Below are 20,981 nucleotides of genomic sequence, written 5' to 3'. Positions count from 1 at the left end.
GGGGACCAGCGGAGTTGCGGTGACAGCATTTGGGGGGTTCTGCGCTTGGCAGGGGCCGAGAAGCCGAGTGAGGCCGAGAAGCGAGACCCGTCCCGCCCTCGTGCCCCCGCCCTGGCCCTGTCCAAGCCCAAGATGTTGGTGATCAGCGGCGGGGACGGCTACGAGGATTTCCGGCTGACCAGCAGCAGCGAGACCGTGGGCCGGGACGACAGCACCAACCACCTCCTCCTCTGGAGAGCGTGACCAGCCACCGGCCAGGAACGGGGGGTGCTGGCCCCCTGTGCGCCGAGGGGGGTCCCGGCCCCCTCCCCACCGCCCCCCGCCCCAGCACCTCTCATCTCCAGCCCGGCTGCTCTCTGTGTGCTCGGGGTTGGGGGGGATGAGCCCCGCTCCCCCCGCCGTCCCCCCGGCCGCCGCACTGGACTCGGGGGGGGACACACAGCGCTTCGGGGGCCTCCAGAAGATGGGGAGGGGGCGGGGGTTTGCTTGGGAAGGCGCGGAGGAGGAGGAGGAGGAGGAGGAGGAGGAGGAGGACGATACCGAGCATCCCTGGGGACCGGCCGGAGGATGCCCGACAGCCAGGAACCTGCCTTGCTCTCCGGATTTGTGTGTGCCTGCTTCACGGGGCGGGGGGGGGCGTGGGCCTGCCACCCCCCCCGGCCCCCGGGACCCCCGGCCACGCCGCGGGACCACCCCAGGGACAATCCGCCCGCGGTGTCCCCCCCGGCCCGGGCCTCCCGCTAACCCGCTCGCTCCATCGCCAGCACCCAGATAGCTCTGTTTGTTTGTTCGTTTGTTTTAAATATATATATATTATATATATATAAACATCCTTATTTATTTGGGGGTTTTTGGGTGGGTCAGGGGCATCATCGCCGCACTGCCAGTCCCTCCGCTCCGGAGCTGAGGGGTTAAAACTTCCCCGTTCATCGCCCCGAGGGACAGCCTGACCCCGCTGGTGGAGGGGAGGAGGGAAGGAAATTTGGGTCCCCCCCCGCCTTCCTTCTCTGTGATTCCCAGTGGGATTTTGCAGCCTGGGAAGTGGGATGAAGGCGCTGCTGCCGTTTGAAGCATCTCTGGATGAGAACAATCATCTTCCCTGCCGGCCACCAGTGCTGTCCCCCCACCCTTGCAATGGGGTGACAGTGTGGGGGACCCTAAAAATGCGACTGTGCTGGACCAACCCACCCCCGTCTGCCCTTTTTCTCCCCCATTTTCCTGCTTTCACTCCAGGATCCAGGCGAGATCAGAGCTCCCAGATTGGGACACCCTGTTGTCCCCATGGGAGACGTGACAACCGTGGTGGCAGGGATGAATCAGGGTGTCCCCAGTCCCACACAGCTGGGTGAGTGACAGGAATGCTGCCATCCCACATGGAGCCATCCGTCTGTCCATCAGCGGGGTGAGTGGGTGTGTGCTATAATTGGGATGATGAGGATATTTTGGGAAAGGTGGGGGGTGGATTTCGGTCACTTGGGGGCTCTTTGTTATTAAAGGTCACCCGTGCCAGAATGATCCCAGCGTGGTCTCGTCCTTCACCTCGGGATGGGGTGGCAGGGACAGGGTGAGGATGGCCACGGCTCCCACCACCCACTGGTGCCACTGGTGATGAAGACTCCGGTGGGAGGAAGAAACCGTCTCCACCACTGGGGTGCAGTCCTTCTGTCCTGGACAACCCTGAGGGGGATATCAGGATATCCTTCCCTTGTGCCACAGAGCATCGTGAGGTGGCACTCCCCGGGGGGACAAACAGCCAAACAGGGGACAGCAGGTCGTCCTGGGGAAAACCGAGGGGAATAGAAAGAACACCAGGCCTGATGGCAACCGGGTGTCCCCACTGTGAGAAAACTGTCCCCTAGGGAACAGGACAGGGCATGGTGTGCTGTAGGACAGGTAGGAAAGCAGGACACAACACTCATGGGTGCCCAGTGCGGGCCCATATGGGGAAGAAAAAAAAAAAACAACTTTTTCTTTTTACTTTAAAGTCTCGCTGGGCAGGTAAAACCCACCCTGATCTGGTTGTTCCCGTTTTCCCTCCGAGTGGGATAAAGCCCACCCCAAATGCCTCCCCCGGCCGGGATTTGCAATCCCCGCAGTCCCGGCCGCGGCCGGGAGGTGGCGCTGCCGCGGGGAGCGAGGGGGCGTGGGCTCACCTTGTGACGTCACGTCACGGGGCGGGGTTTGCGGAGCCGCGCTCCCGCGGGTCCATTGATAAGGAGGAGGCGGGAGCGACGGGGCGGCCCCGGGGGGAGCCCGGGGGCTCCGCGGCGGGGACAGGTAGGGGACACCCCCGGCACAGAGACCCCCTCCTCCGCCCGGGGGGGCTCGGGCCATTCCCCTTTAAAGGGCCGTTCCCCCCTGCGGGGGTCTAGGGTTGGGGTTTCTGCAGCTCTGGCTTGTGCGGGGAGGGGGGGCTGGTGCTTTTTGGGGGGCTCGACCCCCGCTTTACGCTGAAAAAGGTGGGCGGTGTTTTCGTCTCGGCTTCATCCCTAAAGCAGGGCGTCGGGGGAGCTCCGCCGCGAGTGGGGCGCGCTGGGGAGAGCCCCTGCGGCTGCTGCAGCGCCGAAGTAGGTTAAAATAAAGGCTGGAGAGGAGAAAAAGTAGGTTAAGGAATACTCAGCAGCAGCTGCCTGGGAAAAGAGGTAGGAGCCGTGTCGGGTCTCTCGTTTTTTGGTTTTTTTTTGGTGTTTTTTTTTTTTTTTCCCTCCCTTTTTTATATTTTGCCGGAGCTGGAAAATCCCAGGGCACGGAGCCCAAGGGCCCGGGATGCTGCGGGATGCTGCGGCGCGGGGCTGCACCCCGGAGCGGGGCCGGGACGTGCCGCTGCCGGGCTGTGCGCCACCCCAGCGCTTCCCCGGGCACGGTTTGACTTGAACGCTGGAATTTTGTGGCGGCTCGGTCGTTCCCACTGCTCCCGTGGGGCCCGGCAGTGCGATAATGCCGAGTTTCGCTCCATCTGCCGGACAATCCCCTCCTTGTCCAAGGCTGTCTCCAGCAGCTGTTCCCCAAAGTTTTCCCGAACAGTTGCTCCTTTTTCCCTCCGTTTGCCTGCAGGAGCCAGCGGTGAAACCCTGTTCCCCCACGGGGAGGGGATGCCCTCGCTGGAATCCCGGCAGGCAGTTTTAGGTTACAGATTCCGTTTAGGGGGGCTGGGAATAAACGGCTCGTGTGACACGGAGGGATTTGGGGAGGTTTCCAAAACCAAGTCGCCTCCTCTGGTGTGTTGCATCGATGCACCGGTCAGATGGGGTATGGGGCTTGGAGTGTTCCCAAAAGCAGCCGGGTCTGGCACTGGTGGGGTTATTTTTTTGGTTTCCTCTGGTTCTTGGAGGGGCAAATTTTGTCGGTTTGAGGAGTGTGTCAGGGCAGCTGGGCTTCCCAGCATCACTAGCTGGGGATTGGTGCCTGCATACCCCCTCTCCACTTGGGGATGCCCCAAGCTGCCCCCAAAAGCGGGTGCTGAGTCCTGGGCAAAGCTCCAGGAGCTGGCACCCTGTGGTCCCTGCACCTCCTGCATCCCTATGGCTGTGTTTTGTTAATCTGAGGGATGCCCTTAATCCCTGGATTAAGCTTGGCCTCAAATCAGCTTTACCCCTGCTCCTGGTGGTGTTTTAGATCCAGTTATCATGTTCTGGAATGCTCGTGGTCCCTCGGCCACGGTGGGACCTTCCTGTCCCTTCCTGAGGCCATTTCTTCCCCAGCAGAGCTGGTCCCCAGACATCTCAGTGTGTCCCTAAAGCGCTTGAATTGCACAGCCCCAGAGAATTAAAATGCTTCATGTTAGGTTTAAACTGGAGTTTTATTGGATTATAGGGTGGAGAGCTTGCACAGGGTGCCACCACCCCTTTGTGCTCGAGGGGCACATCCCAAATCTCAGGGGGATTCAGGGGCTGGGCTGGCTGGCTCCGTGCTGGCACCCTGCAGGAGTGCTCTTGTACTGGGAGCTACTGGAGGGAACTGGAGTACGGAGGATGCTCGTTTTGGGTTCTGCTCATTTTGGGTTCTGCTCATTTTGGGTGTCCCAACCCACATCCTATAAACACCCGGCTCAGCCCCGCTCGCCCCCAGGACCCCCCTCACGTGTAATTAGCTGCATCTCAGCGTGGTGCTGGCCACTAATTAGGAGAAACTCGTCAGGCACAGGCTGTAATGAAGCTCTGCCAGGGCTCTCACAGGACCGTGACGACCGGGGGGAATTTCCATGCAGGCGGCAGGATTTCCATGCAGGCGGCAGGATTTCCATGTGGAGGCTGGATCCGGGTTTGGGTTATTACTTATTTTTTCCTTCCTTCCCCTGTGCTGTCAGCATAGATTTTAATTTTAACAACCAATTGCTGAGCCCGAAGAGGGGGTGTGAGACTCTGGGAAATACCTCTTGTTTTGTTCGAATTTTTATTTAAATATTTAAAAATTTTTTTTAGTGACTTCATTTCCTTGTGACAGATGCAAAAGGATTTCCTCCCGAACAGGAAAAACTTTTCTTTAACTTTGTTTAGCATCATCTGCTCCTTGCATGAATGGTGTGACTCCACTGCTGAGGTTGGTCCCTCTCCAGTTTGGGATGGAGCTGGGATCTCCAAGGGAAAAGGTGATGCTGGGCATTCCATAAAATCTCTAAAATAACTTTCTGGGGGATAGTTCAGGACTGCTGCTGTAGGGATATTTAGGCAGATACCTTGGAGCACCCCAGAGGGGAGAAAAAGGGTCCCCAAATTACTTCTCCAGTGGGACTTGCCCTGGATGATGACCCCGGTGCTCCCCCTTGGGCAGGTCTCCCCGGGTGATGAAGAGGAGCGGGATGCACTGGTGGCTTGTCACCGTCCTGGGGGTGAGTATGGCCTCGTCAGTCCCATCTCATCCCATCCCTCTGCTTCTCCGACGCTCCAACACCACCCCCCATCACCATACAGGACGTGGGGATGGGTTTGCATCCGTCGTGGTGCATCCAGTGGGTTCACATCCCTCACCCCGCTGGAGAAGGCCGTCTGCCGGCTGTGGGGCAAGCAAGAGGGTGGTATGTGCCACCGCGCCACCGGAGCCACAGCACTGCCGGCAGGGGCAGCGGGGCAGCGGCAGCCGGCGGCGCTGAGCGCTCTGATCCTGCCGCAGGTGCTGAGCAGACCTGCCCAGGGAGCCGGGAGCTGCAGTGCCCCGGAGCAGGGGACAGCGAGATGCCCGCCCGGAGAGGAGCCCACCGGGGTAAGCCGAGCCCACCGGGGTAAGCCGAGCCCACCGGGGTAAGCCGAGCCCGGGGAGGCTGCGGGACCTGCGCGTCGCTCACCCCCCTTTCCCCCACGGCAGGATCCAGCGGGGACGTGCCGAGCTTGTCCCCCCGGCACCTTCTCGCTGGGGGATGCGTCCTGCGCCGCTCACACGCAGTGCCGGGCCGGGAACAGGATCCTGGTGGCAGCGGGGACGGCGGCGAGCGACAGCCGCTGCGGAGCCTGCCTGCCGGGGTGAGCCCAGCCTGCCGGGGACGCCGAGCCCCAGCCCCGCCCTGCCTCGGGGGCCGTGTCCTGACCCTCCCCTCCCGCCCCGCAGGTTTCACAGCCCCGGAGGGGACAGGGAGCCCCGGGGCCGGTGCCTGCCCTGCGCCGCTGCTGCCCGCAGCACCCCGGGGTGCCCAGGTGGGTGCTCGAGCCGGAGGCGTCACCCCAGGGCCGGGGGTGATGGAGGAGCTTGTGCCGGGCCTCGGCCCGGGGACGCCACAGGGTGCGTCTCCCTTGGGATGTCCTGCTGGGATGTGGCAGCTGAGGACACCTCTGCTCAGGACACAAGTGGCTTCTGCTTCCCTGGTGCGGGGCTCCTGGAGAAATGGGTTTTAATCCCAACAAAGCCCCTCTCTGAGGCTGATCCGTGTCTCCCTGTAGGACGGCGGCGAGCCCGAAGTCCCGAAATGCCAGGCCGGGCCCCGGGAACCAACGGGACACGCGTGACCCTGCTGGGTGAGGAGGAGGAGGAGGCAGCAGCAGCACAGGCAGCCGTGCTGACCATCGTCCCAGTCTTCTGTGCCATGGGATTGTTGGGAATCCTGGTCTGCAACCTGCTGAAGAAGAAGGGTTATCACTGCACCGCCAGCAAGGAGCCCCAGCTCGGTGGCACTGGTGAGCCCTGGTTGTGCCATGACACCTTTGGTGATCCCACATCCATGTCCTCTTGCTCAGCCCATTCCTGTGGTTTCTGGTTCTCCTTGTCCCAGGGCATCCCGCGCTGCCTCATCCCCCATCACCAAGTTTTCCCTAACTTCCTGACTTCTTCCAGGTGCCAGCTCCATCTACCAGCTGGAGGATGCCAATGAGGACACCATCGGGGTGCTGGTGAGGCTGATCACCGAGAAGAAAGGTCAGGGGGTCCCTGGGAAGGAGGAGGAGGGGGCGACCTGGGCCAGAGCCCCGTGACCCCCCAGCTCCTTGGTGTCCTCTCGCACGCAGAAAATGCAGCGGCGCTGGAGGAGCTGCTGAAGGAGCACCAGAGGCAGCAGCTGATGCCACCGAGCTGTGCCCCCCTCAATAAGTAAACAGTCCCCTAAGGCTGCACTGAGGACTCCTCATGGTGGGACCACCCCCACGCTGATGGCATTTCCCCCCTCCCCAGGCTGCACGTCCTGCCTCAGTGTCCCCCCGCATGCCACCACCAGCAGCACCTGCACACGGTGCAGGGTCCGGCCCCATGTGCCCGCTGCAGCCAGAAGTGGCCCGAGGTGCTGCCACCACTCAGTGCCACCAAAGTCCCCAAGCCTGGAGCTCATCCCAGTGAGGTGACCATCCTCTCCATTGGCAGGTAAGCAGGGACAGCCCCCGGTGTGTGGCCCCTCTGCAAAGTGGGGGGACAGGCTGACATGATGCTCCCCAACAGGTTTCGGGTGTCCCGGATCCCTGAGATGAGGAGCGAGGCAGGGGGGGAGCCCCTCCGTGGTCCCCTCCCCGCCGGCAGCGGGATGTGACCCCGTGATGTTACAGCACCAAGGGCCCCCACGAGGTGAGAGAGGGTGGTGAAGAGCCCTGGGGTCCTTTCCGGACAAAGGGGTTCTGAAGGCTGGGAAACGGAGCATGAAGGCCATGGGGACAGTGAGGGAGGAGGGAGGGGGTGTCCCTCGCTGCAGGGTGCTGGCAGGGCCTGGCACGGGGTGGCACGGCTGGGGGCTGCTGCGTGATTCATGGGCAGCTGCACAGGCTCATGTGCCCTCGCTCACATCCCTGTGTCCCCTCCTCCTGCAGCGCTCCTGCTGTGACCATCCAGCTCTGGGCCCCTCCCGACATGGACATGGAGGGGCTGGAGCATGGCCAGGGAAGGGAATGGGGCTGGGAAGGGGCTGGAGCCCCAGGAGAGGCTGAGGGAGCTGGAAAGGGGCTCAGCCCGGAGAAAAGGAGGCTCAGGGGGGACATTGTGGCTCTGCTCCCAAGACAAGGGAAAACAGCCTCAACAAACTGTCCCAGGGAGGTTTGGGTTGGGTAGTGACAGCCATGGATGGGTGACACTGAGTGGCTCCTGCCACCCTGGGTGGTGCAAAGGGGCCAATCCAGGCTCACCTGTGGTCCATCCCTTGTCCTCCAGAGCAGGCACCTGGCCTGGGGGCTGCCTCAGGGGTCAGTGACACCCACAAAGACCTCGTGGAGGACACTGGGCATTGTGTGAAAGCCAGCCCCACTCAGAGCTGCAAAGTGCTGGAGGTGGCAGCTCAGCTTCTGCTCCTGCCACCAAGGTGTCCAAGAGCAGCACAGCAAATCCAGCGTCTCGCTCGGCTGGTGAGGATTCTCTGTCCCTGAGGCCTGATGGTGGCCATGGTGTGGTGGCCTCATAGATAGTCCAGGAGCTGCGATGCCGGTGGTGGTGGCCACAGGAATCATCATCTCTGGGAACCATGATGCCACAACACAGCTCCACTGGAAGCACAGAGGACACTGGACGCTATTTCATGGTCACCTTCTGGGTCTGTTGAACTCTCCAGGACCATCATGAACTCCTGATTTCCCTCCATCACCTGGTGCCAGCGCTCAGCATTACAGGATAATGAATCACAGGATCACAGAGTGACTCCCCCCTTCCCAACAGCCCAGCTGGGGCACGGATTGCTCTGGGCAAAGCTGGTCTCCTGCATCCATCTATCCTCTCTCCAAAGTCTCAGTTCAGGAGCATGCGGTGGTGATGCTCACCATGCAGATGACACATTTCACTTTCCATAGGAATTCTATGGGATCACGCTGGCTTGGCCGTGTTGGGATCACTGGGATAACCCACCCAAGGTTGGGTTGGAGACCATCAGCCTCAACCATCAACCCAAAAAAGGGTTAATGGCTGGTCCCATTCACCTCTCCATGACATCACCGTGCCAAAAAACCAACTACCAAACCCTCTCGGGCTCTTTTATTTATTTATTTAATTTTTTTGGAAACATTTTAATAGTTATCGAATGTTCTACATCTTACAGTAAATATCGTACAGTTACAAACTCTTGGCTGAAATCTGTCAGGGAGATCACAACCTGATCTTCAGAACCAAAACCAGAACAGAAAACAAACAGGAAAACAACCCCAAATTTACACTTCAGATGGACAAAATGAGGCTGTGGGGCTCTCCAGGGCATCAGTCCAAGGCCATGTTCCCTACACACCTGTGAGATGTAGACTTGGAAGACGTGGTTACTCTTGGGTGTAAATTTTTTTTTGTTGCTGTTCTTTCAGGGAATTTTTTTTTGTATTTATTTTTATTTAAGAGGTCCAATAATACTTAAAAACGAGCTGGTCTGGTGGTCAAAATCAATTTAAAATCAATTACATAGAAAGAGAGGGGTGGGAGCCTGGTGTGGGTTGAGGCCATGTTGTGGGAATGGGAGGGTTTGGGGTGTGATCCTGCACCTTCCCGTGCTTCCCTACAAATCCCTACCCTGATCCTGAACCCCTTTCCCCCTGGAAAATTCCATCTCCCGGCTCCATCTCTTGCAGGAGGACGCAGGGAGGCTGCAGGTGGCCATGTTGCATCAAGATTATTCCCTGCAAGCAGCACGATTGAGCGTTTCCAAATGGGAATCACTCCTGTTAAACCATGGTATTTTGCTATTCCTGCCCTGCAAACATTCCCACAAGTTCTTTCACCTGATTGCCAGAGAATCTCCAAGTGCCATCGTGCAACATGCCACCTTTTCCAAGATTTCCTCCCTCCCAAGCTCCGTCACAGGCTTTTTCCTTTTTTTTTTTTTTTCCCTTAGGGGAATGCTAACACACAGCAGAGAAAATATTTGGAGGCTGATCCTGGCTCAGGAGCAAAGCGAAGGGAAGATGGGCAGAGGGTCACCACAGCTGGAGGGCCTGAAAATATTGGCAATTAAAAAAAAAAAAAAAACAAACCAAAAATACCTGGATTTATGAGTATCCAGCAGCTCTTATTGCTATTGTTGGCTGGTTGGATTTTGCCAAAAATAAAGCCTCAAATGTTGTTTTCCACCCCGCTAAAAAAACCAGGAATCCATTTCATGCCCTCCAGCTGGGAACCACATCATCCCCAAGTTCCCAGAGGGGATGGCAAAGACTCAGGGGGGTCTCTCTGGGGAGGACCAGATTCAGTGGGATGCTGGTGGCTGGAGGAAAACCTGATGCTCTGAACATCCCTCATTAAAACAAACCCCTTAAATAACATTTCCTGGGAATTACATCCCAAAACTGCAACAATGCTGAACTGTGTTATTTATTATTCATAAAATACAGTAGCAAATCCTTGCCCGGAGGGTTCAGCCACTTGGAGGCATGATGGCCTCAGGCTTCAAGGGGCTCCTGGGGTTTGGGGGTCACCACCACCACTAAAATCCCATCTCCCCCCACCAAATCTTGCATCGCAGCTTGTGTTTTGAAGTTAAGGTAAAGTCTGGGATGGGTTAATGGTTCAGAGTTATTTTTCCTTCCTCTTTAGCTGGAATTTTAATCTCAGACACTTCAGGGGCTGCTAAGGATGGTTTAACCCCTCCTGCTCTTTCCCACTGATGCCCCATGTGATCCTTCACTGTGGAAAACCCTTTTCCTTAACCAACATCAGCAAAGCTTTTCTGAATTAAATATTTGAGAAGCTGGTGGCCCCCACCACTATCCCCCACTGTGACCTTCCCAGGACTCTCAAGTTAAGCCATGACTTGACCAAAGGAAAGACTTGGGATCAAGGGAAGGGCAGGTAGCATCTCCCCACCACCACAGCCCCACCTTGGGAAGGAGCTACCCAAGCCTGGCACCGTGTGCTGGCCCCAGAGCCGTGTGGTGGCCCTGGTTCCACCCAGTGGCTCAAGGCTGGTAACCAAATGTCCTCACTAAAGCCTCTGACCCAACAGGTGGCAAATATTTCCCCTCTCCACACCTTGGTTAATGAGTATTTCTGCCTGGGAATAATGGGATGAGTAGCACTGGATCTGCCATTGATCCAAGCAAAGGAATTAAAACCCAGCTGCCCTGTGTCAGGTCTCATCAGTGGGAACACTGGGTGTTCCACCACACTCAACTCCTGGGGCTTTCTCCCCCACCTTTATTGTTTCTTTTCCTTCCAGGAGAAAGCCCAACATCTCTTTTCCACACGTGGGCCAATATTTTAGGAGTGGTTCCTAAAGTGGTGCAGGGTGTCTGGGACAGTGGTGGGGTGGTGTCTGCTGGGAAAGGTGGTTTGCAGAGCCCAGGCTGGGATCCCAAAGCTCGGTGGACCCCACAAACCAGAGCGCCATTATGTTGGGAGACCTGACTCAATGCTGACAGACAGCTCCTGGTATGTAACACGAAGTCAACATGAGAGGGGGAAAAAAGAGGATCTCAGAACTCTTCATTTCTTAGGACCTGGGGATTTTTTGCCCCAGATTTAACTAAAATGTGCTACAAACTGTGGAAGGATGATGTGTTGTTGTTATTTCCCAATGTCCTGTTGCTCTTTACTAATCCTTGGCTTTGCCAAGCCAAATGGGGAACCCACTGATTATTGGCTCTTTTTCTCTTTTTTTCCTTCTCCTTTCCCTCAATATGAACCCAAAGTGCAGCCCAAGGGTGCCCCTTCCCCACCCCACAGCACTGGTGTCCCCCCACAGCACAGTCTTCCCCCACTTTGTTCCTCTTGAGGCTGAGGAGGTCAACCAGAGCTTTGCTCTAGATTTCCTTCAAGACCAGCAGAATCAACCAAATGACCCCCAAACAGAAGTGCCAACGCCAACACCCAACCTGACAAACCTCCTGGGACCAACCAGTGGGAGGGGAAGTCCTCCTGGTATCCCTAGGATTGTTACTCCCCATCTGGCCCATGCTCAAGGGAAGGAGCTCCAGGAGCAGAAGCCAAGCTGGGAGACTCCACCGAGAACATGGAACACTTTTGGCACACTTGAGGCAAAAATCAAAACCCAACCAAGCTTTTGTCTTAAAAAAACCAACAAAAAAACAATAAAATCCCAAAAACCTTGTTTCTATGCTGGGTTTAGTGACAAGGACTTAAAAACAAACTGGCCACAAGCATTGTCCGCAAATCCAAACTGCCTCTGCTGCCCTCAAGACAACTTATTGCTCTGCTTGGACACCCTGAGGGGGAATGTCACCAGCTTCCTGTCCCCATGTCCCCAGGTAAGCCAAACCCCCCCAAAATGACCCTGATGCCACAGCCTCTGCGTGCCCGGTGTCCCCCATCCTAGTCCATGTCAACTGTGGATCACCTTCCCTGCTGTCACCTCTTCTCAGGTGCCTTCCCATGAAGGAGGCGGCGTGTTTATTGCTATTGCTTCCTCCTCTCCCACCTCTCCAAGCAGAGCAGCCAGACATCATCCCCCTCCCGGCCTTTCTCCATGGTGCTGGTATTTGTGCTTGGATGAACATTCCTCCTGGAAGTCTTGGAGCTGTAACCCAAGGAATGGGAAGGGGGACACCTCAATTGCCAAGGAGGGCGTGCAGTTTGGTCTCAGCCCTGCCAACACCATGGGTGCAAGCTGAAGCCACCCATCTTCCCCTCGCCCTGCCTTGAAGATTCATCTCCATCAACCTGACGCCCTCTTTCCCCACACCACCATACCCTGGAGAAGCTCTTCAGACCAAACCCTGAACCTGGAGGAGCTCCTCAGACCAAACCCTAAACCTGGAGAAGCTCTCCAGCCCAACCTTTGGACATCTCCTTGCTTCCCTCAGCAGCTGCCCAGCACGTCTCTGCCTGCAAACAGCAGCCATGCAAGGAAGGAGACACCTTCTCCCTCACACTGCCCCAGGACGTGGCTGAGGGGGAGCATCCCGTTTTCCCAAGAGGTTCAAGATGCTCCCAGGGCACGCAGTCTTCCTGCTGCTCCCTTCCCATCACCCACAATCCATTTGCCCAGTTGGAAAAAGCAGACCAAAGACCCGCTGGTGACCAGTCCTCGTGCTTCCTAAGACAAGTGTGTTACGTCGCTAATTATATTTATATTCTCTTACTCCTACAAAAAGAAGGGATGAGTTCAGAATTCCACTGCAGATAATGCATTTATAATCTATCACGACAGCTATCTGGAAGACACCAATTTTCTTGTAATATGTTATGAAAGATTGAATAATTTATATTCTTCAACTAAAAATACCCAAACCAAATCGGAATAAGCCTGCCTACCAGCGCTGTGCTTTTCACATAGTACCCTGAACATCAACCACTCTTACTAGCCAAAAAAAATCTAGGCTCTTGTCAACAACAACGACAACAGAAAAATAACAAAAAGAACCCAAACGAACAAGAAGTGGGGGGGATTTTTGCACCACTCAGCTGGGCAATGCTGGAAAAGTGAAGATTCTGAGCTTTCAAATGATAGGACCGAAGAGAGAACTTGACTATTGCTCAGTGTCAGTATGTGTGTTACACAATTCATGTGGGAGGGGGAGGAAGGGGGGAAAAAAAGAGGCAGAAGATTAGAAAAAGCAGCTTTTACAAAAACCACTAAAGAATGCATAAAGTGACCCTTGCACTTTTTTTTTTCTTTTGTTCTTGCAAACAGACGAGGCGCTGCAGCCCAGCGGCCGCAGCACCGATGTAAGACTTGTGTAGTTGCATACAATGTTTGACTCCGGATCTGGAAGAGAGCAAATACATTAAAAACAGGGAGTTAGAAGGATGCTCTCCTCCTCTCTGCACCCCTGCACCACGCGGAGCGGAGCTGATTCATATGGAATTTAACCGTCTCTGTGGGCAATTTGTCAGGCAAGGGAGCTGGGAAAGCAGCAGCTCGCCGGTGGTATCCAGTGCAGAGGATTACAAATATGCAGATGGGCTGCTCCCTGCTAATTGCACACCAATTTGGGAGGGGCAGGATTAGCCCGGCGTAATTGGTGCGGCACAGAGAGGTTTTAGATAACCCCGGGGCTGGATGGGATGTTCCCATCAGCTGCCTGTCCTGGTAATTGGGCATGATGGGCCAAGGGCTGCGGGAACAAGCAGCTGGGATTTCTGAGATCCCGAGCATGACAGGAACACACAGGCAGTCGCAGGCAACCCCGGTGCTAATGAACAGCGTGATCTCCCAGCAGGGGAAAAGAAATATTCCAGTGACATAAAGGTGGGGAGGGACTCTTTGTCGGGGAATGCAGTGATAATGGTTTCCAACTGCCAGAGGGCAGGGCTAGATGGGATATTGGGAAGGAATTCCTCCCTGTGAGGACAAGGAGGCCTTGGCACAGGGTGACCTGAGAAGTCCCATCCTTGGATGTGCCCAAGGTCAGGCTGGATGGGGTTTGGAGGATCGCTCAGAGCGAGAGACAGCACTCACATGGATTGGCCAGTGGTTTACCAGTGTGGAGGTACGTAGCTGTAGGTGGGGGTTCCTTGAGCCCTGTACGTTGGCACGGACACTGGATGTGCTCCGATGGCGGTGTGTTGGGGGGTGGTCAACAAGGTTCCTGCAGGGACACAGAGAAACACTTGTCATGGAGCAGAGGAGCTGGCATCCGTGGGTACAGTGGGGCAGGAACAGCATCAGCTGCCTCCTTTTCCCTTTTCCCAGATAATTCTTCTGCTTGCCAGACCCAATTTTAAGGTGCTGGACCCATGTGATTGGGATCAGCCAGCACCACAAACAGAATAAGAACACCTGAAGCTCCAGCAGATTCTCCATGCTACCTCTGGCCCTTAACCTTAAGGGTTTTCCTTGTTTTTTCCAGTGTTCCTTGTCCCTAAAGACAGGAAGCAAAGCTGGCCACAACCTGCTGAAAGCACTGGGCTAAACTGGGACAGCAAATCACTGCACAGATCTGAAGCAAACTGGAAGGGATGAGGGATGCAAAGGGAGATGAGGAAAAAAAACCCAACAGATCTCCAGGGAAAATTGAGATGAGCCTTTTTTTAAGTCTGCAGCCAGTCAACAGAGGGATTTTAGGTCAGAATTTGCACAGTGCCTTCATGGAAAGGGAGAACACAGCCCTGGACTACTCTGTTCTGGGAGCTACTGGGTGCTCAAACCAAATTCTCAGTTTCTGGGTATCTCTCAGCAAATGTTATTAATGAAATTCTAACACATCCCACGTGTATTAATTACATTTTTCCACTTCTCAATATAAGCAACAGTAAATCTCACAGAGTAGCTCTTGTCACATCCAGGCTGCAATATCTCTGCTTGGAACAGAACTTGTGTCCCATTACAGACTTCTATTTCACAGCTAATGCAGATGCAAAAGGATGAATTATGCATTTCCTGGCATAATTCAATATACAATCCTAAGAATTGTTAAGGAGAAAAATACAGGCTTTGGAAAAAATAAAACCAGCCTCTACCTTACTTAATGTACTATCAATTAACTGCAGTTAGAAAATCTGCATGTAAAGTGTAGAGGAACTGGGATAGATAAAACAAGGTTAACATTCATTTTGTCAAACAAAAATATGACCATAAGTGTCTTTAAAAAAAGAGCTTGAGAGATATACAACTACTTGAGAATGGACCAACCTGGTTATTCCTTCACTTGTGGAACAGTGAGAGGAAGGAACAATGCATTTAAGGATACAGAATAATATATCTAAGGATGCAGGAGTGAGCCAAACCAAAGGTCTCCTCCGCTGAGTCAGATCAGGATTTGGGGCAAATTACTGCACTTTTGCCTGCAAAGGAGCAGTACCCAGCAAGCAAAACCAGCACTTGGGATGCACGGGGAATTATTTTTTTGCCCATGCCTCAGAGCAGGGGAAGGGTTCCCTCCTTACCTGCCGACATTGCCATGGTGGTGCCGGCCACCATGCCCATGGCCACGCCGTTGGTGCGGGGCGCGGCCACCGGGGCCGGGTAGATGGCCGAGGGGATGCTGTTGGGCTGCACCACCGTGGTGTGGTGGATGACGTGAGGCTGGGCCGCGTACACGGGCTGGGTGTAATAAGCTCCCTGTTGGAGAAGGGGGGAAAAAAAAAATCCCACCGTCACTCCGGGTTGTTTTCCAACCTGAGAATTCCCCGATTCTGTAAGATGAACGCTGCCGAAGGGCTGGTGGCTGGTGCTTTCCGTGCACGAGCTCCTGTGCCTGTGATGCCTTGGGAAGGCTGAGCTAGAGCAGAGGCTGGACAGAGTTAAAGAATAAAGCAGGGATTTATTAAAAGGCCTCCATGGATGCACCCTGGGCAGCACAGGAGCCCAGCCAGGGCTGCACCCAAGATGAACCAAAATGGTCCCAAAATGCACGACCGCTCACAGGGGCTCTCACTTTTGTAAGTTCTGCTCCATTTGCATCTTGGTGTTCATTGTCCAGTTACAGCTTCAGATTATGAAGTCCCATCCTTCTTGTTTTCTCTCTTTATTTTGCCATTGTTTATGCTCCTGGGCCTGAAATTTGGATCATTTGTCCTCGGTCCCCAGCTAGAGAAGGAATTGTTTTGTCTCCCTACTCTGTAAAGAGAGCTCACCAACTCTTAATGTGAAGCTCAGAATTACACACCTAGGTAGAACAGAATCTGAAAAATATGAAAGCTAAAACCTGAGGACCCCTGAACCTGGGGATATGTGGAATGCATGAGGCGGGAATCAATAGTCAGATCAACAGTCACAATTCATCCAGGACAAACCCTGCTGCCTCCCTTTGGTGGGATGAAACAGGGCCTGGACACAAACAGCTGCTGGTGTAGAAAAGGAACAAGAGATGGAAGGAAAGGACAAGCCATGGTTCTTGGGTGATCCCAAGGTGCTTGAGTCCAGGTATTGTGTCATGTTCCTGGCTTTCCAACAGGGCTCCAAAATCCAGGCTGCCAAGGCTCGCAGGGTTTTGAAACAAGGGGAGAAGGATGCATGGGAATAAAAGGAGCCAACAGAAAAAGCTTCACATGCAAAATAGCGCAGGGCCTGAAAGGAGGAGATGCACGAGGGAGAGAACTGCTGTCCCCAGGACAGGCAGCAGCACTGTCAGGACCTGCAAACCAGGCATGGGAGGAAAGAAAACAAGGATTTGAATCAGCAAAATGGAGACTTTACTGTGCATTAGTGAAAGCCCCATTAGAGAACCTCTGAAGGTCTGGATTAAGGGGAAAAGGGGGTGCAGGGCAACTATTCCATCACTTCTTTCTTTCAGGTGCTACAAACGTTCACAGGACAAATGGCAGATTCTGTGGCTGGGACTGGAGAAGAATCAGTGTGCAGGGGTGGGAGGGATGGACTCCAATGCCTTATGCAGTTCCTGCTGTCAGTGGATCATTGAGATGCTCCAGTCTCAGCAAGGCACAGGGAAACCCCTCCGTGAGATTTGCAGCTGCTGGAAAGGTTGGTTATTCAACATAAAAGAGGAGAAGAAAAGCCAGGGAAGTTGTAGGGCCACGTTGCTCTGAACAGCTCGGGATTTTCAGTGGGCAGGGATATCGAGGTGATAGCAGCACCCTCCATGCCATCGAGATGGAGCTGCTGGGCCCTGCAGGGAGCTCAGGTGGGCTGGGGGGACAGGAGGTGGCACCTACCTGGGTGTACAGGTTCTGCTGTGGGTAGGCACTTCTGATGGGGTACATCGCGGTTTGGTACGGGTTCGGAGACGGCGAGTAGGGAGGAGGGGCGTTGTTACTCTGGGTCGGTGGCACCTTGTAGGGAGTCCCCGCAGTGTACCCTGCCAGACACAAGAGGGGTCCCAGTCAGGGCCTGGAATGGCTGCTCAGGGCTGGCAGGAGGGCTGGGAGAAACCACCCCCTCAGCAAACGGGCCCCGAAGACTTCGTGGGATGGAGAGGAGAAGGCGAGGCTCAGCCCAGCCAAAACACTCCAATGTTTTAAACTTATTTAACTTATTTACTCCACTAATTCAGCAATTAGAGAAGGCCAAGATTTCAAGTCTAATATCCCATGTCAACCTCCAGGAACTGAAACAGGGCGAAGAACACACGGAGCTTTTAGGAACTCCCAAGCAGCATCTCACCCCCTCCTGATTACTGCAGATTGGAAAAATAGGTGTTAATTAACAAGGGGAATAGCTGCGACTCTTTTCCTCACTCACATTAGCAGGAGAGCAACCATCTTCGAATGAGAAGTGGAAAAGGTTTGAAATATTGATCAGAGCAGAAGTGCAGCCTCCTCCATCAGGACTCCTCCAGGAGCCCAGCGTCAGCCACAGACCAATCAACCTCCTGGTTTTACATCTAATGGATTTTTTTCTCTATTCTGAACTCGTTTTTTCAAACAAATACCTCAGAGGCTGCCAGTTTTCAGTGTCACACTTCATTTCTGAGGGGTGTCTAGAGGTGTGGACCTGCTCAAGCCTGTGTGGTTTCACCACTTTGAATACCAAGACTTGCAGTGTTTCCTGACTGATGAATCACAGACAGTTTATCTCCTATATTAAAAAGGTATTAAAACATAATAACCCAGGCAGATGTAATCTGCTGTATTTATAAACTGGGGAAAAAAACAGAACAACCTGCAGGTAAAACAATGTGAAAACAAGGTTTAATGACACAAGATGATGGAGGCTCCCCTCTGTCTGGCAGATAATTTTAAAACCTAATTATGACTAACACCTTATTAGGATTAGGCTGGCGTGGCCCATGCTGCTGCCGCTTTGTGGTTCAGCAGCAGCGAGCCTTTAAGCTCCAGCTTCTATTAAAATTGCTGATTAAATCCCTTATGTCACTCAAGAAATCTCAGCCTTATTGATCCTGCAGCTCACAAGTGCCCTGGATTGCACAGAAATGTTTTTCTACAAAAGGCTTCTTCTGGGAGGAAAAGAGCTCAGTGGGGAACTTTGTGTTGCCATTGCTGCTTGTTCCCAGGGTTCACGACAAGCAGGATTCCTCAGCTGGGCAAGGAACTGACAGGATGTGCACAATTCTGCCCCTCTGCCTCCCTCAGGTGAGACCACTCCTGCAGAGCAGCCTCCAGCCCCGGGTTCACAGCAGAAGGACGTGGACTGCTGGAGAGAGTCCAGAGGAGGCCACAAAGATGCTCTGAGGGCTGGACCGTGCCGTGCCCGGTGTACAGCCCCTACCCCAAGGAATGGTAGGGACATCCTTTTTCCAAGAGAAAGTCTCCCAAAGGTTTTTTAAGTATTTATTTTTAATAGCTCTTTTCATAAAGAAAAAATTACATTTCCTCCTCTCACCTTGCTGTGTAATTGATTTAATTTAGTAGGAAAAAGGAGTCTGGAGTAGCTGTAAGGTGAGGAACACTCTGACCCCACACCACTCATGCCCCAGATTAAGCAGGGGCCAGAAGACACCCCACATACCAGGGAAAGCATCCCAGGGTTTATCAAGGAGTTTATCAGCCCTCCTGGAGGCACTACTTATCCTCTTCAGGGCTGAGATGACAAGGCTGCACTGGAAAAGCCTGTTTGACTGCGATCCCTAAACGGCATCTCCTCCCCCTGCTCCTGCTCATCCAGCCCGGGTTACAAGGTGGGAGTTTCAGCAGTGTTCCTTGAAAATCAGGCTTCATTTTGGAATTCTTTCAGTTTTAAGGGACTGGGGAATAATGTCCCTTTGGAGATAAACACCTGTGAACAACCCCAGGTTGCTCCCAGGGATCCAACACACATCTAAGAGAGAGGTTTCACCTTCTCCACTGGAATTCCTCCTCCGTAGGAGCAGCAGGAGGGTCAGTGCTCTCCTTTTCATGATCCTTCATGGTTTTAATCCATCAAAGCCAAGCTGGATGGGGCTTGGAGCAGCCTGGCCTACTGCAAGGAGCCCATGGGGGCTGGAAAAAGATGGTGTTTAATTCCCTCCCAGCCCAAGCCAGTCTTTGATTCTGTGATCCCAAATAACCCTGCCCACAAATCAACCCCCAGCAGGGGAGGCAAATGGGCACAACCCAACCCAGTAACAGCCCAGAAGGAAAGGTTTATTTACTGAAAGCTGCAGAAGAAGCCTGGTAGGTTCTGTTCTCGGTGCCCGTGTCCACCGGGAGGTGGAAGGTGCCCTCGGTGGCACAGGACGAGGAGGTCTGGGGCCAGGCCTGCTTCATCAGAAGTGTGGCTTCAGTGGAGACAGAGAAGAGGTGTCACACAGAGCAATGAGAGACAACTTCCCACACTTATGTCACATTGGAATCACCTTGGTAATCTCTTCCCCCCAGGTTCCTACCCCTGTGATGCTGAGCCCCACGGAAGGGACTTCACGCCTTGGTCAGGGCTTGGAAATCTTCCTGGAGCTCCAAGGCTGAGCAAGGATGTTTCACACCCTCCACACCGGCTCAGACTCTGAATTAACCCTCTCTGAAGGTACAGCTGTAAATCTGGAGTGTCACAGGGCTGGAAGTTGGGAATGATTGGGATCAATCCTCCGGACTGGGGAGGCTGAGGAGGAACTGGCACTGGGGCCACAGCCTGCAGCAGCAAAACGTATCCCAGTGGATGGAAATCCACCTCCTAGGGAGTGCAGGGAGGCACTGCTGCAGGTCTGCTTGTCCACCAGGCCCTCCTTAGACTCACACAGGAATGGGGAGCACAGAAGATACCCAGCAGTGCTGCTTTGCTGGCCATCAGCAGCAGTGGGAGATACTCATGGGTGTGAGATCCACCCGGATGCTGCTCCACTGCTGGAGATGTGGAACCCTGCTCCTTCCTCCTCCTCCTCCAACAGAAAACCAGGAGGTTTGTGGGAAGTCAGAGATTCAAGCCCAATTTCTCCTCCGCTCAGTCACTGATCATTTTCTGCTCCAAGTCTCTGCCCTCTCCCAAAGGTCTGGGAGTTATTAAGGATTTCCAGGTTGCCTTGCTTTATTTTCCATGCTAGGCTGCACTCAGGAACATCACACTGGAGAGCAACTCCCAGTGCTGCCACAGAAACACTCCTTCACTTATGCTTTTATTCAGAATCAGATTCATTTTTGCCTCTGGATTTCACAGAGGTTTTAATCTCTGAGACTGGTGAGACAATTCATTCCAATGTTACACGAATCCTTCCTCTGTGATTTACCCTCCCCACAATAAACCTGCCACAAAATCAAGGCAATTTGGGCTGGAGATGGCTGGGAGATTGCCATAGTTCTGCATGTTCTTTATTAAATCATGGATCCTCGGAGAATCCATCGCTTAAAACTATACAAAAGGTGGATCAAGGAGGAACAGGATTTTCCTCCTGGAAATCCTGGAGGTATTTCCAGGAACAGAAATACCTCCTGGTCCTTTGCAACAATTCACAGGGATCACAATCCAGCCATGACTATCTAATATCACTTAAGGGCTACCTCCAACCAGTGTCTTCTGGATTTGGTTTATCCTCTCACCTACATATAAATAAAATAAAGCATTTTTATTAATTATCAGTTTCATCCCTGACAAATCAACCAGTGGGAACTGAGCAAACAATGTGAGCTGTGGGTCTCTGCAGCACTGGGACTGCTCTGTTTTCCTCACAGGACCTTTAGATGACATGGGAATGTTCAGGACATATTTTAAGTGGAAAAGACAAAAATATGAACCCTTTCAAACATTGTAGGATATCTTGCTTCCCTCTAACAACCTCATTTGTGATGGATACAGCCTCCAGCCCTGAACAAAGTTTGCAATAAGCTTATTTGCCCAGGCAGTCCTGTGCCTGAGTACCTCAAAAGGATGGGAGCATTTATCCTTG

The 20,981-nt window shown here is 53.8% G+C and overlaps 3 protein-coding genes across 8 annotated transcripts in view; 2 read left to right on the top strand and 1 right to left on the bottom strand.

The window, feature by feature from the left end:
* ARHGEF17 (Rho guanine nucleotide exchange factor 17) overlaps window positions 1–820 on the top strand; it is a 29,949-nt gene extending 29,129 nt beyond the window's left edge. The window contains exon 21 of the mRNA XM_068180397.1: window positions 53–820. Within this exon, the coding sequence (XP_068036498.1) occupies window positions 53–243 (191 nt within the window). The 3' untranslated portion in view covers window positions 244–820. The remainder of the gene's footprint in view (window positions 1–52) is intronic.
* Window positions 821–2,173: 1,353 nt separating this feature from the next.
* Window positions 2,174–11,368, top strand: RELT (RELT TNF receptor). 3 transcript variants are annotated; one of them, XM_068180420.1, is made up of 11 exons: window positions 2,174–2,277; window positions 4,771–4,828; window positions 5,110–5,199; window positions 5,302–5,456; window positions 5,542–5,627; window positions 5,871–6,104; window positions 6,262–6,342; window positions 6,432–6,513; window positions 6,595–6,780; window positions 6,856–6,978; window positions 7,557–11,368. In XM_068180420.1, the coding sequence occupies exons 2-10, from the start codon at window positions 4,784–4,786 to the stop codon at window positions 6,941–6,943; spliced, it is 1,047 nt and encodes a 348-aa protein (XP_068036521.1). In that variant the 5' UTR covers window positions 2,174–2,277; window positions 4,771–4,783; the 3' UTR covers window positions 6,944–6,978; window positions 7,557–11,368. The 3 variants fall into 3 exon arrangements, with proteins under 3 accessions (XP_068036521.1, XP_068036522.1, XP_068036520.1); XM_068180421.1 differs by lacking the exon at window positions 2,174–2,277 and adding an exon at window positions 3,958–4,266; XM_068180419.1 differs by lacking the exon at window positions 2,174–2,277 and adding an exon at window positions 4,329–4,539.
* Window positions 8,359–20,981, bottom strand: part of FAM168A (family with sequence similarity 168 member A) — a 129,679-nt gene continuing 117,056 nt past the window's right edge. For all 4 annotated transcript variants that reach the window (XM_068180423.1, XM_068180426.1, XM_068180424.1 and 1 more), the window contains 5 exons: window positions 19,257–19,382; window positions 16,882–17,024; window positions 15,154–15,328; window positions 13,727–13,856; window positions 8,359–13,033 (listed from right to left, as the gene is read on the bottom strand). In XM_068180423.1, coding sequence (XP_068036524.1) covers window positions 13,744–13,856; window positions 15,154–15,328; window positions 16,882–17,024; window positions 19,257–19,382 — 557 coding nt within the window. In that variant the 3' untranslated portion in view covers window positions 8,359–13,033; window positions 13,727–13,743. The remainder of the gene's footprint in view (window positions 13,034–13,726; window positions 13,857–15,153; window positions 15,329–16,881; window positions 17,025–19,256; window positions 19,383–20,981) is intronic.

This window comes from Anomalospiza imberbis, chromosome 2, assembly GCF_031753505.1.
Source record: "Anomalospiza imberbis isolate Cuckoo-Finch-1a 21T00152 chromosome 2, ASM3175350v1, whole genome shotgun sequence".
Classification (NCBI taxonomy): domain Eukaryota; kingdom Metazoa; phylum Chordata; class Aves; order Passeriformes; family Viduidae; genus Anomalospiza; species Anomalospiza imberbis.
This window is presented reverse-complemented; position numbering and strand designations above follow the sequence as displayed.

Excerpts from the sequence above, each read along its gene's own strand:
- RELT (XM_068180421.1), top strand. The coding sequence starts at position 4,202 with ATGCAGGCGGCAGGATTTCCATGCAGGCGGCAGGATTTCCATGTGGAG. Across the intron at positions 6,105-6,261 it reads GCCCCAGCTCGGTGGCACTG|GTGCCAGCTCCATCTACCAG; the intron begins GTGAGCCCTGGT and ends GACTTCTTCCAG. Across the intron at positions 6,343-6,431 it reads GCTGATCACCGAGAAGAAAG|AAAATGCAGCGGCGCTGGAG; the intron begins GTCAGGGGGTCC and ends TCTCGCACGCAG.